General features: G+C 41.5%; 1 protein-coding gene across 2 annotated transcripts in view; it reads left to right on the top strand.

The window, feature by feature from the left end:
* Positions 1 to 19,534, top strand: part of TRPA1 (transient receptor potential cation channel subfamily A member 1) — a 197,657-nt gene that overhangs the window by 98,684 nt on the left and 79,439 nt on the right. For both annotated transcript variants that reach the window (XM_040433354.1, XM_040433355.1), the window contains exons 9-11: positions 11,950 to 11,998; positions 16,703 to 16,802; positions 18,731 to 18,831. In XM_040433354.1, coding sequence (XP_040289288.1) covers positions 11,950 to 11,998; positions 16,703 to 16,802; positions 18,731 to 18,831 — 250 coding nt within the window. The remainder of the gene's footprint in view (positions 1 to 11,949; positions 11,999 to 16,702; positions 16,803 to 18,730; positions 18,832 to 19,534) is intronic.

The following is a 19,534-nucleotide window of genomic DNA, read 5'->3' on the forward strand; positions in this document are numbered from 1 at the left end:
CCCACAGATACGCTGTCCATACACATTAGATTAACACCAGCCAAATGTGACAAAATGAATGGCTAGCCATCTAATGTGTATTGTGGTGTCGCAACTCACCCGGTTAAAATGTTAGAGGAAAGAAGGGTCAGAGAAATCTCAACATGACCGATCCTTTGTTCTCATAGCAGATAAGCCACCACAAGAAGCATCTGGCAGCGGATTAGTCCTCTCTGCATATTGAGGACACATACAATCATATGGGGGGGGGAACAGCTATCTCTTTCACCTGGCAGATATGTAAGGTATATCACATGCACATGCACTGGTGTTACATAGAAGTGTTTCTCTGCCCCAGTCCTCTTGACACCCCCCCCCCCCCCCCCCATCTTCCTCCTTTCAATCCCCAGCATGTCATATTTTCAGGATCTCCTTAGTATTCAGCAGGTGATATAGTTCTTGTCAATGCACTGGGACCTACGACAGGTATATATGGGATATTCTCAAATCATGATCCTTAGGTTATACCTAAGGCTAGTTTCACACTCGCATTTAGAGATCTGGCAGGCTGTTCTGCTCAGGAACAGCCTGCTGGATCCGACGTTGCCAGTTGCTGCCTGAATGCCCGCCGGCCCCATTAACTATAACTATCCTAAGGACTAAGGCCTCATGCACATGACCGTTTTTCGGGTCCGCATCCGAGCCGCAGTTTTTGTGGCTCGGGTGCGGATCCATTCACTTCAATGGGGCCGCAAAAGATGCTGACAGCACTCTGTGTGCTGTCCGCATCCGTTGCTCCGTTCCGAGGCCTTGCAAAAAAAATATAGCACGTCCTATTCTTGTCCGTTTTGCGGACAAGAATAGGCATGTCTACAATGGGACGCCCGTTCCGTTCCGCAAATTGCAGAAGGCACACGGGCGGCTTCCGTTTTTTGCGGATCCGCGGTTTGTGGACCGCAAAAAACGGCATGGTCGTGTGCATGAGGCCTAAAGCTGAGAACCACTGCTGTAGCATAGATCTTTACAGAGAATGGTGATTGCACTAATAATTCACATCGTGCTTCGAGATTACATTAATATGAAACCATCCCACGGAATGTTAAAGGGCTTCTGTCACCCCACTAAAGTGATTTTTTTTTTTTGGGCTAGTTAAATTAGTTATATTGCGATATATGAAAATATAATGGTGTTACTTACTTTGATCCAGCAGTTTCTTCCAAAAACGAAGTTTTATAATATGTAAATTAGGTCTCTACCAGCAAGTAGGGCGGCTACTTGCTGGTAGCTGCTGCAGAAAACCGCCCCCTCCTCTTGTTGATTGACAGGGCCAGCCGGGATCTCCTCCTCCGGCCAGCCCTGTCGGCATTTCAAAAATCGCGCGCCTGTGTTGATTCGTTTCAGGCGCTCTGAGATGAGGAGGCTCGTCTCCTCAGAACTCCCTTAGTGCGCCTGCGCCGATGACATCACCGAAATAGAAGACGTCATCGGCGCAGGCGCACTGAGGGAGTGCTGAGGAGACGAGCCTCCTCATCTCAGAGCGCCTGCGCCGAATGAACACAGGCGCGCGATTTTTGAAATGCCGACAGGGCCAGCCGGAGGAGGAGATCCTGGCTGGCCCTGTCAATCAACACGACGATGGGGCGGTTTTCTGCAGCATCTACCAGCAAGTAGACGCCCTACTTGCTGGTAGAGACCTAATTTACATATTATAAAACTTCGTTTTTGGAAGAAACTGCTGGATCAAAGTAAGTAACACCATTATATTTTCATATATCGCAATATAACTAATTTAACTAGCCCAAAAAAAAATAATCACTTTAGTGGGGTGACAGAAGCCCTTTAAAGAAATTCTATGGTGATTTCACTTAGGCCACTTTCACACTTGCGTTGTTAATTCCGGTATTGAGATCCGGCAGAGGATTTCAATACCAGAATTAAATGGATCCTTTTTAATTTTGCACATCAGGATGCATCCGTTCCGTTAGGATGCGGTTGTGTGAAATCAAAATGAAAATAAACGGATCCTTCACTAAATACATTGAAAGTCAAGGGGTGGTGGATCCGTTTTTTTAGGCTCCATAAAAAAACCAGATTCTTCACCATTGAATTTCATTGTTTTCAGTACTGGATCCATTTTTTCCGTTTTTATGACCAGAAACAAAACCTCAGCTTGCAGCGGTTTTATGTCCGGTCACAAAACGAAATGCTGCCGAAACGGAAGACATCCTGATCCATCTTGAATGGATCTCTTTCTATTCAGAATGCATGAGGACTAAACGGAAATGTTTTCTTTCCGGTATTGAGAACCTTTGCCGGATCTCAATAATGGAAAACAACAACGCAAGTGTAAAAGTAGCCTTAATTATTAGTTCATTATAACCTGTGAAACTAAGCTCTTTTACATAGTACTCACCCGTCCCTGATCTTGCGCAGGCTGTGCGCTCTTCCGCCCTGGTCCTGACCGAATGTGAACTCTTCTTTTTCTGTTCAGCTGCCTTGGCTATAATGCAACTGAGCAGGAAAAGAAGCGGTGACATCCAGTTGAGACACAATCGGAAGAGCCCCCAGTACAGCGGAGATGGCAACATCGGTGGAGTGTGGGAGGGTAAGTACTATGTAAAACTTCTTCCTTCAGCGAGTTATTATGAACTACTAATTAAGTTAAATGGCCCTTTAAGGACAGAAATATGCATCTCTATACCTTTAAAGGAACACAGTCAGCTCAAAAAGTCAGCTCACCAGGGCCACAGTATTTTTTTAATAGGTGCACGGCAGCTTGAGCATGCTGTAACACACCTGTACAGAAGAACAGCCAGCAATCCAAACGACAATCAGGTAAAACATCAAAGGTTTTATTCTGGAACAGTGGACATATTCATCTATAAAAATATTGCTTACTTTTTGATCCATACAATCTGTCTCATAGTATGTGCGATGCAGGCAAAAATACTGGCTATATACCCCATAACAATTAAATTAGATGATCAATCTGTTGGCAAATCAACATAAACGTGTGTCATATAACATTATGCAGAAACAGAGAGCAAATTAGCATGCTGTTAAAACAGATACCTTATATTTACATGCAACGTTGGAAATAGAAACATTTTCCATATTCTAATAAAGGTAGACTAAATCATGTCTGCGGTTTCACCCAGCAGGATACCTCTTATTCAAAGCATATTTTCAATAGGTCTCACAGGTCAGTGGCAGCATTTTGTGATCCCTTCAAGGTAAATTGTCCTGTTTGGACACTGCTGAAGAGCTATGCTATCTGCTTATGTACATATTTGTGGCACCATTTTACATTTAGCCTGGTATTTTTTGCTTTTATTGGAGTCAAATAAAACCATCTGAACACCCCCATCCTGAAACCCCCAATACTATACTGCAGATAGAAACATAGTCCCCCTATTAATGCTAGTACCACACAGATAGTGCCCCCTTCAATAACTATTGACACACATTACCTTCAAAATAATTGCTCCCAGAAAATAGTGGTAATGAGAGTAATAGTGCTATAAACATAGTGTCCTTCAAAAATAATTATGCTAAGCTGATACTGTGCCAGGGTGCTCCCAAAAGTCCCACCAATAGCAATAATTCTCTCCCACAGTACACTAAGTAGTAATAGTGCCCCTACTGTGCAGCCAATAGTAATAATGTCCCCCATGTTGCCCTAGTAGTAATAAAGCCCACCATAATGGCCACCAGTAGTAATACTTTCCCCTATAGTGCCCCCTGTAGTAATAATGCCCCACAAGTAATAAAGCACAGAATTTAATGACATTAAACGTTTTTGGTAAATGCCTCTCCAATACTCAGACAAGACATTATAATATATTGTTCCAGCGTAATCCCTAAAAGAGAACTCAAAATAGGACAATGGTTAGCACTAAGGATTTTTATAGCAATACACGCATAAATACATGGCTAAATGTAAAAGTGTGACACAAATGTGGTCATAATATAATTAAAATGGGTTGTCTCACTTCAGTAAGTTGCATTTATCATGTAGATGAAGTTAATACAAACCACTTACTAATGTATTGTTATTATCCATATTGCTTCCTTTGCTGGCTGGATTAATTTTTCCATCACATTATACACTGCTCTTTTCCATGGTTACAGACCACCCTGCAATCCATCAGTAGTGGTCGTGCTTACACACTATAAGAAAAAGCATCAGCCCCTCTGGTGGCAGGAACCATGGGAGCGCACATAGGCTGGTGCTTTTTCCTATATTGCGCAAGCACGACCACCCCTGATGGATTGCAGGGTGGTCTGTAACCATGGAAATGAGCAGTCTATAATGTGATAGAAAAATTAATCCAGCCAGCAAAGGAAGCAATATGGATAATAACAATACATTAGTAAGTGTCTTGTATTAACTTCCTCTACATGATAAATGCAACTTACTGAAGTGAGACAACCCCTTTAAGGCAAACACATAGCGATCACTAATGAATTTGTGCCATTCACATTGGTGCCTCTACTAATCCTACATCACTTGCAGCATGAACTGTACTTAATAGTTTGTGTGTCACGATGAAGGGGGAGGGGAGGAGCACCAGAATAACAACAGAAGGAAAATAACCAGGAACTAGGCCTCAGGGCTAGGGAAAGGAAAAGGGTAACCATCTAGGAAACCGTAAACCTAGCCATGACTCCTGTTTGAATAGACCCTAAAGGTGGGAAATATTTATACACTGGAAACCTAGGCCCTCATAACACTGAGTAGCCCTAGGTGTAGTGACAGGGTCTGAGACTACTGCTTCCTTCCCAGATGAACGAACCAGCATCTCCCTGAGGCCTAGTAAACAACGAGCAAATGGGAACAACCAAAATACAAAGAAAAGTAAACTTATCTTCAATAGAAAATGTCAGATAATATCAACCGCATGGTATAAAGTGTGAGTCCAGACTAAATAGAGGAGCACAAGCTGCACCTGAGACAAGAGGTGTGGTCATTACCAACAACAACACTGCAACAAGTGGAAACAGAGAGGCTGTCAGATAACCTCACGTGCAGCCAGTCTCTCAGATCTTCTAACCTCTGTCATGGGAGGGACCCTGAGAGTACCCCCCCTTCTACGGGTGACCTCTGGACACCCAGTACTGACCTTATCCGGATGAGCCCTGTGAAAGGCTTTCACAAGGCGACGCATTAACGTCGGACACTGGAACCCACATTCTCTCCTCTGGACTGTAACCCTTCCAGTGAACGAGATACTGAAGGGATCTACGGAGAATTTGTGAGTCCACTATACTGGCGATCTGAAATTCAAGATTACCGTCCACCATGACAGGAGGGGGAGGCAAGGAGGACGGTTCAACAGGTTCAACATATCTCTTCAGCAATGATTTGTGAAAAACATTATGAATTTTTAAAGCCTGCGGAAGTTCAAGACGAAAGGCTAACGGGTTAATAATGGCAGAGATCTTATTTGGACCAATAAACCTTGGACCCACCTTTCAAGAAGGTACCTTCAACTTAATGTTTCTTGTGGACAGCCACACAGAATCACCCACTCTCAGGTCCGGACCACTAATACGTCTCTTGTCAGCCATACGTTTATAGTTGTTGCCTTTTTATTAATTTTTTTTTTATTATTTTGAGTTTTCCGTCAAATAGATAACAAAGAAGAGGAAAATCTTTCCTCCTCAGGTGTACCAGAAGTCTCAGTGCCAGAAAATGTGCCAAACTGCGAATGGAACCCATATGCCCCCAAAAATGGCGACTTATCAGTGGACTACTGCCTACGGTTATTTATGGCAAACTCGGCCAAAGACAAAAATGAAGACCACTCCTCCTGATTCTCTGAGACAAAACATCTCAAATAAGTCTCCAGATTCTGGTTAGTGCGTTCAGTCTGTCTGTTCGACGGAGGATGAAAGGCCGAAGAGAAGAACAATTGTACCCCAGGCGAGTACAGAACGCCTTCCAGAATCTGGAAACAAACTGAGTTCCCCTATCAGACATCACATCAGAGGGAATACCATGTAGCTTCACAATGTTATCGACAAACACTTGTGCAAGAGTTTTAGCATTAGGTAGACCTGATAATGCTATAAAGTGCGACATCTTGCTGAAGTGATCAACAACCACCAGAATCACAGTTTTTTTCTAAAGAATTCATGTTGGGCGTGAATATTCGAATTGCGAATTTTAATTGTGAATATTGGCACTTCGAGAATTCGCGAATATTTAGAATATAGTGCTACATATTCGTATTCACAAATATTCTAGATTTTATTTAATCTGAACTCATGATCCCTCCCTGCTTCTTGCATGTGTGCCAATGAGAAGTCTGCAATGTCTTTGTCTGAGCTTAGCAACATCCCTAGCAACCAATAGGAAAGTTGCCAACCCCTTACTATATAAGAACCTCCCTAGCAGCCATTTTCTAAATTTGTTTGCAGTTCTGAGAGAGACAGCAGTGTTATTGCTGTGCTCTGTGCTTTGCTGTGTCACATTACATTAGCTAGTTAGTTAGTTAGTTAGCTTATATATGCCAGACCTTGCAGGGGAATTATGTGTGAGGTCACGGTGTGAGCAATAGGTGGGCCGAGGTAAATACAGTTCTGGTTACTCGTGGTTATGTCGTCCCTGGGCAGGCTTGCATAAAAGTGAAAAGGAGAATGGCACAAGGATTCTCTGGGGCACTCCCTGGTGTAAGGGACACTGGCCAGATGTTGGTTTGAGGTGCCCTTGGTGCTCTGTATTAATGTGCCAGTGGCAAGGTCCCTTGTAATCGTGACGCCAGTACATTTTGTATGGAGGTACAACCATTTACTGTTGTATTAATAGAGGAACCCAGTCTGAGGCGAGCAAGGTGAAACTCAAAGTTGAACTTTACTGGAGATGACTCTTGATAACAGTTCATCCAATGCATTAAACAGTCTCAGTACAGAGATAAACCTGCTGCTAGTCCTCTGCTGACAGGTGTAGGTCCCTCTCTAGATATGAGATAAGGGGAAATTGTAGCCTTACTAGTAGTAGAGTTCAGGAATGGTCCTGGTCCCGGCTTGTGAAGTCGCCAAAGGCTGAAATATGCTTCACGGTGGAGTCCAAAGGTCCTAAGGCACTCAGAAGAGGTGTCCAATAACCCTTTGGGGGTCTCCTTACAGTAGTAGTCTCTGAATAAATCTAGTGCTTCAGCTCTGGGCTGAGATATAGCTGAGAAAATGAGGATAACAGGCTGCAGTTGGCACAACTGGTCTCTCTCAACTGCCACTGGAACTAGTTCTGAAACCTGATCTCACTAGACTGAACTGGCTAGGCCTGAGCTAAGCTTTATATATGGGAGGTGTTATCTCCCCCTAGTGGTGAGCACAGTGTAAATGCATGCTAATACACCTGTTAGCGGGGATTATGCATAAGGACATATAGCAGTTTAACAACAGGCTATAAAAGGCATATAAATACAATACAACAACTTTGCAGTACCCACGAGGGTAGTGGGATGCTGCATACCCCTTTTGTTTAACCTGTGTCGGCCTCGACACGAAGATGTAGGTCTCCTGAAAAATACAAAAGATAACAATCCTGCAGCCATAAAGAACAGTACCATAACCCTTATCAATATTTTTTCTTGAGATCTGAAAAGCAATTGGTTAGGCACAATTCTAAATTATCAGGCAAAACATCACAATTGGTGGTAAACAAGTGGAAAAGGGGCATTGTCTCTTTTCTCTGAAAATTGATGAACAGGGGTGCTGAGCTGGCACAGCGGAACAATAAAACCAGGATAGTCCATAATGGGGAAAATGATGAACATGGTGACAATCAGGAGGCTCACAGGGCATGAGTCCATTCCCTGAGCATAGGGGATGTAAAGATGATGAACAAACACAGAGGCTTAGATGCGTTTGAGTCCATCTCTGGGCACAGGCTTGAACGTTGCATCAACAAAACAAATAAGACCGTAGAGAGTCCTTGGAGTAAGGCAAATAATCAGAGTCAAGAAGTCTCTTACTCGGGCTCTGTAGTCTCATCAAAAAGTGAAATTTGTAATCCACATTAAAATGGAGTATCTGGAAAGTCTCTCCATTGATTCGAAATTAAATATTCCCTATAACGAGCAGGTAGTTGTTCCTTTGTAATCCGACTGGATCTACGAAGTAGGGGTTCTTCCTCTAACCTTGGCTCGGGGGAACTTGGTACTTCTGGATTTTCTTGTACTTCCGGAACTTTTTCTTGAGGTGGTTCCTCTGGCTGATGTGCCACTGTACTGACTGGTGCAGGCAGAGCAATGTTTAACCAGGGTGTAAGGAACCATTGTAGTGGATCTGTTTCCTTCATTAGCCTTTCAACAGTTTGTATAGGCTCTACTGACTTAGCTGGTAGTTCAGGCACTTGAATTGGAGGTTGATGTTCCTCTGTAACACTCTCATCTGGAAGAATTCCTCTTGGAGTATTTTTCTCCTTGTTACATAATTTCAAGTAATTGCGATGAACTATTTGAGGTGATTTGTTTTCTCTGGTGATCTCGTAGGTATCAGTTGCTGGATTTGGGATATCTGAAATGATGTAGGGTTCTCTTTCCCACTTACTATCCAACTTGCTTGTGCGATGGTTGTTCTTTAGCCATACATAATCACCATCTTTAAGAGGCTCTGCTTTGGCAGATTGGTCATAATCTTTAGTCCAGCAAAACCTGCCTTCCAAAAACCGTATGGCATTCCTTTCCTTCTGCACCCTGCCGTGTGCCCGTACAGCGGTTTACGACCACATATGGGGTGTTTCTGTTAACTACAGAATCAGGGCAGTAAATATTGAGTTTGGTTTGGCTGTTAACCCTTGCTTTGTAACCGGAAAAAAATTATTAAAATGGAAAATCTGCCAAAAAAGTGAAATTTTGAAATTGTATCTCTATTTTCCATTAATTCTTGTGGAACACCTAAAGGGTTAACGACATTTGTAAAATCAGTTTTGAATGCCTTGAGGGGTGTAGTTTCTTAGATGGGGTCACTTTTATGAAGTTTTTACTCTAGGGGTGCATCAGGGGGCTTCAAATGGGACATGGTGTAAAAAAAAAACAGTCCAGCAAAACCTGCCTTCCAAAAACCGTATGGCATTCCTTTCCTTCTGCGCCCTGCCGTGTGCCCGTACAGCGTTTTACGACCATATATGGGGTGTTTCTGTAAGCTACAGAATCAGGGCCATAAATATTGAGTTTGGTTTGGCTGTTAACCCTTGCTTTGTAACTGGAAAAAAATTATTAAAATGGAAAATCTGCCAAAAAAGTGAAATTTTGAAATTGTATCTCTATTTTCCATTAATTCTTGTGGAACACCTATAGGGTTAACAAAGTTTGTAAAATCAGTTTTGAATACCTTGAGGGTGTAGTTTCTAGAATGGGGTCATTTTTGGGTGTTTTCTATTTTTTAAGCCTCGCAAAGTGACTTCAGACCTGAACTGGTCGCTAAAAATTGGGTTTTTGAAAATTTCTGAAAAATTTCAAGATTTGCTTCTAAACTTCTAAGCCTTGTAACTTCCCCAAAAAATAGACATATGGGGAATGTAAAGTAATAACTATTTTTGGAAGTATTACTATGTATTATAGAAGTAGAGAAATTGAAACTTGGAAATTTGCAATTTTTTACAAATTATGGGTAAATTTGGTATTTTTTTATAAATAAAAATGATTTTTTTTTACTTCATTTTACCAGTGTCATGAAGTACAATATGTGACGACAAAACAATCTCAGAATGGCCTGGATAAGTCAAAGCGTTTTAAAGTTATCAGCACTTAAAGTGACACTGGTCAGATTTGCAAAAAATTGCTTGGTCCTTAGGGTGAAATAGGGCTTAAGGGGTTAAAGCAACTCTCAGCTATGTACAGTATCTCTGTAGAAGTGCAGCTCAATGCACAAATACATACTTGAAGTAGATCTGTCAGGTCTTTAATGCTTCCCTGCTTGAGCTAATTTTATATATTGTGAGACAGTGATGGGAAAAATCATTATATTTCCCCAAGATTCCTCTCATATGTATACTAGGCTCCAGGAAGTATGTACAGTATCTCTTCCAGAGAAATCTGGATGAGATATATGGATTCCAGGAACGCTGAGTATCCCTAGGAAACAATAGTTTACTAAGGACTTTGGTAAGTCCTGTTTTTAGGCCTGGATTTTTATGGAATGATAGGCAAGTTGGTAATGGGGCCTTTCATTCTCTTCCCGGCAAGATGTAAAGAGTGCTGTAGGGAGAGATAGCCATCTGAGGAGTGAGAACCTGTCTGGGGAGGCTGTTACTGTGATTGTGAGCCTCAAAGTGGACATTTGTTCTTGTGAGGTGAAACACGTCAATGTAATTTTGTTCTAGTGGTTGGTAATAAGCCACTTGTATATCTGAGAAACGTATATCTTTTGTTTGCACTCAGCCAAGCAGTGGTTGATTTGTGGTTTTGGGGCCGGAATATAAAGGCTATACATTTATTTTGTGCAACAAAATGAAGTACAGGCAAAGTCCTGTTTGAAATGCATCCCTCTGATCTATGCTGCCCTCAGATAGGTCAAATTGGACCTGTCCGATCCATTTTAAAGGGAACTTGTCACCATGAAAATGCAGTGCAATCTTCAGGTAGCATGTTATAGCGCAGGAGGAGCTTTAATGGGAAAAGATTCAATATAACTTGTAATTTATACATTTAAATATCTGCTCTTTTTATGCTTAGGAGTTCTGTGGGTGGACCTGTTCAGTGACTGACAGCCTTCCCTGTATGCATAGTCATGCAGATTTAGCTGTCAATCACTGATAGGGCCGCCCACTTGACATATGGCACTGCATTTTGATGGTAGCAGATTCCTTTTATGTGACAATTTCAGCCTTTCTACTTCTGTACATTCTTTCCGAATCCAGGATGATCTGCTGTCAGCTGTAAAACCCAAGATCAGGTCTCAGGGGAATAAATTTGAATGCAGTCTTTATTTAATTTTACAAAGTTAGAGAACTACAGTGCCTTGAAAAAGTATTCATACCCCTTGAACCTTTTCACATTTTTTTTTACGTTACACCCACAAAATGTATTGTATTTTATTGGGATTTTATGTGAGAGACCAACACAAAGTAGCAAGTGTGTGTGAAGTTATAATAAAATTTATAGTTATAAATAAATACATTTTAAGTTATAAATACAATTCTGGAACGTGTCAATACTTGGTAAGAACACCTTTAGCTGCAATTACAGTTGCAAGCCTTTTGGCGTATGTCTCTAGCAGTTTTGCACATTTAGAGGCTGAAATGTTTCCCATTCTTCTTTGCAAAATAGCTCAAGCTCAGTCAGACTGGATGGAGAGCGTCAGTCAGCAATTTTCAAGTCTTGTCAAAGATTCTCATTGGGATTAAGGGTACTTTCACACTTGCGTTGTTGGATTCCGGCAGGCAGTTCCATTGCCAGAACTGCCTGCCGGATCCGGCAATCTGTATGCAAACGGATACCATTTGTAGACGAATCCGGATGCGGATCGGTCTCACAAATGCATTGCATTACCGGATCCGTCTCTCTGCTTGTCATCTGGAAAAATGGATCTGGTATTTATCTTTTTCACATTTTAAAGGTCTGTGCATGCGCAGACTGCAAAACCGAATCCGTTTTTCCGGAACACCTGGGGCCGGATCTGGCATTACTGCATTTCAATGGAAAATAATGCCGGATCTGGCATTTAAGCAAGTGTTCCGGAACTTTGGACGGAGAAAATACCCAGCATGCGGTATCTCCCTTAGAAAAGGGAAGGAAAAAATAATACAAAATAATTTATTTGCTTTTTTACCTAGAAGTGTTAGAATTTTAGCTTTCTTTACTTATGTGTGTAGAAATGAGTAGAGTGAATGCATAATGTTCATTTTATATTTAAAAAAAAGTTCATAGTTTAAAGGCTATAATCATGTTTGCTTTTATTAACCATTTAACTATTGCTTTTTGTTCTTGCATTTACCATCTTGGTGCTGTTTTTCCTCCACAGATCGTGCCTATTTGATCATGTGGACCTGGCAGAGTATTTATTATCAATGGTAACTACATTTTCAATTAACTGTATAAACAGATAAAATGTTTTATGATTTCTGTTGCAATATTTTTGTCAATTTTCTACAATAAACTAAGCACTTAATCAATAATGACTTGTAATAAAACTACTATTAGTAATCATGGCTAGTTAGAGCAATATGTCTGGTCGCAATCGATAAAACTAATGGCACAGAAAACATTACTAAATAATATGGCGAGGAAATTAAAATCATGTTTCTAAATACCCTTGTGAATCACTCCCATCAGCATATTACCTAACAAAGGGCCATTCATTTCAAATCAAATTTCACTCCTTGGGGGAGGGTTGTTTGGTAGTTCTCAAAGTCCAAATAATGAAACGTGCAAGTTTATTGTTCCCTTCTGAGAACCACAAAACAACACTTATGATCAGGGGTGGACTGACCATAGACCCTACATGGAGAACTCTCCATGGGAGTATGTCCAGGGGGCCACCTGAGCTCTTCTCGTGGCCGCTGGGCTGGTACATAGCAATCTAATGCTCTCAGCATTAATTAACGCACCTGGCTGGTGCCCGCAAGTGCCCTCCTGAAATCAACTGTATGTCCATCCTCAGGATGCTTATACAGTAGTAGTTTATGCCGCACTGTGGTATTTGGTTTTGCTGGGTCGGTATTTTGTGCTGCACTACGGTATTGCTGGCACCGCCTACTTTTGTTCTCCCTGCCTACTTCTGATTCCCCACCTTCTGTCAGTTTGGACCTGCCTACAACACTGCCTCATCATTTGGCCAGTGAATGATTGATCAACAATGCCATTATATGAAGGTAAACTAATAGCTGAATAGATTACTAGATTATCTGTCTATCTATCTATCTTTCCATCTACCACTTACTTCTTCCTATAGCTAGTGTCATGCCCCACTCTGACGATGTGCGAAGGTCGGCCAGGATAGCAGCACGAGTTTAGTATTTGTTTTGGTGTCGTGCTGGATTCGCCTCTCATCAGGTGCACTGGGTGGAGTCATTAGTTTAAATGGCCTCCAGCTAAGTGGTCTGAGCGGATTATACTGATCATTCTGGTCTGGGAAGTTTGGAGGGAAGGTTGGCTGTCAGTTCCTGCTCTCAGAGATAAGTGGCATTTCTAGCTTGGTTGTTTGTGTCATCTAGCCCATCCAGGTTCTGTGCGAGCAGGCTGCTCCTATCCTCCCACTTCACCATCTCAGGGAGTTCAGGGTTTTGTCAGTCCAGGCTGGAGGACACAGCACACCTCCCTTCAAGGTCTGCCTGTGGGCTGAGCAGCGCAGGGAAAGAGGTCAGGGATGAACTAGGAGGTGACCCTTCCCCTGTTTCTCGTCCAGAGCCTGGTTGGTGTGTTATCGTTTATTCTGAGTGCACGTCCGTCGTGACAGCTAGTAACTGGTCCAAATTCAAACTACTCCATTTTACATATACATATATACATGGTAGCTATAGAAACAGAGGACAGAGATTAATACAAAAAATATTTACAAACCTTTAAAAATAAGGTTTTTTTTTTGCCCAGTGTCCACCTAGCACCACTATTTATTTATTTTTTATTATTATAGAGGATTCCCTTTATTAAGACTCACCATGTAAGTACTGTTCTCTGAGTCATCTTAAGGTTGCCTTTACATGTGATTTTTAGTAGAGGTGTTCTGCAACTTTTAGTAGACACTTGACTTTTTTCTACCTGTGTTTTTGGTGCATTTTTTAGGTAAATTGCCAGCTGCAGATGTTAGCTGAAGATCTTTGAAAAGTATAAAACACAGAACACACAAGAGGAGTTTTTGTTTGTCAGGTGGCATTTTTTTTTTACCCAAGGAGAATTCCTTCTGTGGCTAGTGCATATTTAGTGCCTCAAACAGGCTCTGTTTGGCATTACACAGCATGCTGACAAGTCCATATAAAGGACCACTCCGTGCATGGTGAAGGCTTGTGCCTGGACCCTAAGGCCTCTTCCACTTGCAGGGGCGGATTGGCCATAGACCTTACAGGGAAATCTCACCATGGGCCGATGCCAAGGAGGCCACCTGGGCCCTCCTCACGGCCGGCCATTAGAAGTTTTTGGGGATGTATTTTGTGATGGACTGTGATATTTGCCTCTGTTGGGGTGGTATAATGTGCCACGATATGGTATTGCTGGCCCTGCCTTTCATCAATTTCGAGGGGATTAAAACGGGGCCACTTTTAGTATTTTTTCCAGGGTCACTTTAAGTTCCCAGTTTGCCCCTGTCCTCATGAGAGCGTTTTACCTCTGGATGTGATGCGTGTTGTGAACGTGTAGCATTCTGACTGAATACTGACCCACTTAATGAAATCAGTCTGTGCACATAGCCATTCACTCTGCGTTCAGGAAAAATCATAGCATGTTCTATATTGTGTGTTTTTCACACAACCCTGGCTCCATAGAAATTAATGGGGCTTGTGTGAAAAATGGAAGGCATCCGGATGCAATCCATTTTACTTCGCATGTGTAAAAAATGAATCAAAAACTAATTGCATCCATGTGGAAAAAATATTGAATGCAAACTTGCGTGCAAAACCATTAGTTTTTCCCTGAACAGACCCTGAAAAAGCTACATGTTTAATCTGGCTTTTAGAGCAGTATATACAGATTACTTTTATATTGATGGGACATTTATATTGACGCCCTATCCTTAGGCCTCTTTCACACGGGCGTTGCGGGAAAATGTGCGGGTGCGTTGCGGGAACACCCGCGATTTTTCCGCGCGAGTGCAAAACATTGTAATGCGTTTTGCACTCGCGTGAGAAAAATCACGCATGTTTGGTACCCAAACCCGAACTTCTTCACAGAAGTTCGGGCTTGGGTTAGGTGTTGTGTAGATGTTATTATTTTCCCTTATAGCATGGTTATAAGGGAAAATAATAGCATTCTGAATACAGAATGCTTAGTAGGTGATCAATAGGTTAAAAAAAAATTAAAAATTAACTCACCTTCTCCTCTTGTTCGCGTAGTTCCCGGTCTCTTCTTTACTTCTTTAATGATGAGCTGTGGGCTAAAGGACCTTTGGTGACGTCAGATCACATGCTCCAAACACATGGTCCATCACCGTGGTGATGGACCATGTGATTGGAGCATGTGATCTGACGTCACCACAGGTCCTAGCCGGTAGTTCATCATTAAAGAAGTAAAGAAGAGACCAGGAACTACGCGAACAAGAGGAGAAGGTGAGTTTATTTTTTTTATTTTTTTTTAACCCTCAATTGATCACCTACTAAGCATTCTGTATTCAGAATGCTATTATTTTCCCTTATAACCATGTTATAAGGGAAAATAATACAGTGAATAGACTGTCACCTAGCAACCATGCGCGAAATTCGCACCGCATCCGCACTTGCTTGCGGATGCTTGCGATTTTCATGCAACCCCATTCACTTCTATGGGCCCTGCGTTGCGTGAAAAACGCAGAATATAGAGCACATTGCGATTTTCACGCAACGCACAAGTGATGCGTGAAAATCACCGCTCATGTGAACAGCCCCATAGAAATGAATGGGTCGGTATTCAGTGCGGGTGCAATGCGTTCACCTCACGCATCGCATCCGCGCGGAATACTCACCCGTGTGAAAGGGGCCTTAGGATATCGCATCAAAATCAGATAGGCAGGGTTCCAACTCCTGGCACCTCCTCTGATAAAAGCTGTTCTGCCATAGCTCCGGCACTGGAAATAGGAACCAGAACTACACAGCTCCACTGTGTTGTGGATGGAGTTGATTACTAAAGCACTGCTTCAAGTCAAAGAGGGTTTGTTTTTCTAATTCGTTAACTTTTATTAGCTTGTTCTGTAGGGGACTGAAAAACAAAAATTTTGTGTGTCGTAAATAACAGTATAACTATATTCTTTAGGTCAGTAAAGTTACAGTAATACCAAATTTATATACATTTTAAGCTTTACTACTTACTACTTTCTACTTTACTACAATAAAAACCCTTTATTTTTGTGGGCAACTTGTTTTTATTGGTATCCTTTAGGACTACGTACATAAGACTTTTTTATTGTTTTTTTTTTTTTTTCTTTTTGTGTGATGGATACACCAAACCTAGGAATTCTTGCAATGTGCAGGATAAGTTTAGGTTGTTATGGATGCATTGATACAAATTATGTGGATATTTTTTCTTTTCTTTTTTATTAAAAAAACAAATTTTTCAGGGAAAAAGATAATTTTAACAGGGATTTTTTAAAATAAAATGTGATTGAATTATTATTTATACTATTCATTAGTTACACAAAGATCCTTAATTAGAACCCCAGCTGCAATGTAAACGCACTTACACCCCATAAATCATTTTTGCTGGAGTGGCTATTGGTGACAGTGCCCCTCTGAAACCACTTAGATGCCACAGTCACTATTGACAATGGCATCTAAGGGGTCAGATGGCATGCATTGGCTGTTATCTTCTCTCAAATAGCATTATAGTAGACCTTGAACCTTTGAAAAAATATTTGCTTTTCATACATAGACTAAGGGATCCTATATATATTAAATAGCCCTCATGTTATAATTTAGCTCTTTTCATTCTTTGGTGTTTAACTTTGAAATTTTATGGTGCTATAGTAGAGCATTAGTCTATTAGAGACCACAGATGAGAGTCTTTTCACTAGTTTTCTGTACAATTAATATTGGTTTTACATTTTTATCTCATGCTTCCTCCACTGTGTGCTCACATTGTTCTCTTATTTACAGGGAGCAAATATTGACAGTGTGGATAACGAGATGCGCACGCCTCTTCTGATGGCTACTTCTTGTTCTTCTTGGAAGATTGTAAATTTACTTCTTGACAAAGGTATAGATCAAACACTTACAAGTCTTCTGGCAATATTATAGTAAATCTGAGTACTATACATGAATGCTAAACTCCTAATAAAAAACCTCAAAACTTGCTGTAAAACATATTTGTTGTTCTTCATATTTTGATCCCTTTTAAAAAAAAAAAATACTTTATTTAATTTTATTAAATATTATTTTTTTATTTTATATTTATTTTTGGAGCAAATATTTGGCATGCAATTCAAAAGCATCACTGTGATATACTGAGAAACACTGTGACCAGGAAACTTAACTGGTTGGATGTGTGCCTTGGGTGTTGGGTCTTAGCAGCAACCCCAGCTAGTCATTCTTCCCTGGTAAGGGTATCTTGATACAGGACTAGTGCAGCAAACAGAATTTTTTCCCCCCAGGTGAAGCAAAGGCTGTAGCAACATCTCTGGTGCTTTGAGATAAAATGCCACAGTGACTAAACCACAAGTTGAACATACAATTGTTAAGCTACACGAAGACAATTGAGGTCCCTAACCTTCTCTTGCTCCTGAACCACTTCAACATCTGAAAAGTGACTTCAAGACACACTGAGTATTAAAAGTCAAAGATGTGACCGAGTCATATGGTGCTTACCCAGTGGGTCATTTCTGGTGGTAGGTTTGATTGTTGTGCTAAAATAATCAATAGCACAATAATATGCCTGGGCCCACTAGGGAACAATGATATTCACAGCTGCCACCAGCTGGTGAGCCACATACAAGGACACAAGAACAATATATGGCTCTCAAGCTTCTGGATGGTGGAACATTGCTTTTGAATGAAAGTAAACAAGCTACAGTATAAAATAAGCAATACAAAGATATGACTCTGGCACTAGACTGTATGATTCAGAGTTGCCATTCTACATTTCTTAAACTTTTAGTTGTGTAAGGGATCACTCTCTCTCAGGGGGTCGCAATCACAGATTTCTCATCTGACAACGCGGTTCAAGTACAAAAGGTGCTTTATTTTGGCACTTCAGCACCATTACACACATAAACACCTGCCCATCTGGGCTCTACCTAATACACGTGTTGTCTCTACCTCTCCTACAGAGCGCCATTCACACACGGGATTAGATCCGGCTTCCTCAGACACAGTTCAGCAGCCTCCAGGCTGTGACCACACCAGCACCCTTGGGGGGAGATGGTCCAGAAGTCCACCCGACTCTGACTGTGTGACCCTCTTTCCGTAAGCGTCACTGGGCCCCCCAAACTTCAGGCTTTACAAAGTCTCGTGGTCCCTCAGCCCTCCTGGCTGAGACCACACAGAGCCTCTCAGGCTCCCCTCTCTCCCAGGCTTCCTTAGCCTTTGTCCCTCTAACTCATACACAGAGGGTTGTTTTATTCCTCCTTGATTACAGCAGCAGGCAAAAGACAATATACGGTATGTAGTGGAAGGGTGTTGACTGGCAGATCCCACTACCAAACCTATCCCCAGTCCACATGAAATCCAGCCCAGAACAACATCTAGACAAAACTGTCTCAACAAATTACACTTTGCTGAAACCATTGCAGCTTTATGGATTTCAGTTATCTCACCCAGCTGAGTTATCTGGGTGGGATATACACGTCTCCCAGCACTTATACTGTACACATCACCACAGTTGGTGGAGAGATGACAATCTATTAAAGGGTATGTCTCACTTCAACAAAAGGCATTTATCATGTAGAGAAAGTTAATACAAGGCACGTACTAATTTATTTTTGATTATCCATATTGCCTCCTTTACTAGCTTGATTCATTTTTCCATCCCATTATACACTGCTCGTTTCTAGGAGTTACAACCACCCTGCAATCCATCAGTGGCGGGCGTGCTTGCACACTATAGGAAAATGCTCCAGCCTCTATGGTGGCCAGGACTGTGGGAGTGATTTCTGATTTATTGATGCACTGACATATATTCAATTTTAGAAGCTGATGTAAAGCTGACGGATAATTTTGGAAGGAATTTTCTTCATCTGACAGTATTGCAGCCAGGAGGGTTAAAGAACATCAGAGAGGAATTTCTACAGGTACATTTTGTACATTGTGAATGCTTACATACTGTACTTATAGGTTTGCTTAGACAATCTTTAAGAAAATGTAAGTCTCCATAATACTTTATGTGAATCTATGCTGCATTTTCTGCTTCAGAGCTTCAAACTCCCTGCTTTCCTTAAGGTTTGACAAAATTCTATTTGCCTGTAGCTGCTGTAGTAACCCATGTCTTTGGGTATCTGCAAATTTGCAACGAATCTGAATTTTCTCACTCTTTGTGGTAACGAATCAGTTTCTTCTAAAATGGCGGCTGCACGGTGACAAAGTGAAAATAAGAAGCCAGGAAACTAATTGGCTGCCTGGTTCTTCGCCGCAGCATGGCCGAAACCCGCCCACAGCATGGCCGCTCTGTGTGGCCATACCATAAAGCAGAATGGCCTGGATGTACCTGATTTATAGTGATTTGTGACTAATTAATTTGTAACAAATCAAATTTCTTGGCTAACTTTGGCGAAGTTGGCTAATCAAATTTTTCAAAACATCGTTCAGCTCTAGTTTTGGCCATAAGTACTAGCAGGGATATGGATGGAAAAAAGGTTGGCAGGAATAGGGCTAACCACCCTGTTCCTCCCCTCTTGGTAGGCATGGGCTGGTCCTGCTTCTTGCCAGGAGGGGGACTTCCTGTGTAGCCTGAGAGAGGAAGCACACTGCAGAGCTCCTGTAAAAGATTCTGCAGAG

The sequence above is a fragment of the Bufo bufo genome, chromosome 5, assembly GCF_905171765.1.
Source record: "Bufo bufo chromosome 5, aBufBuf1.1, whole genome shotgun sequence".
NCBI lineage: Eukaryota > Metazoa > Chordata > Amphibia > Anura > Bufonidae > Bufo > Bufo bufo.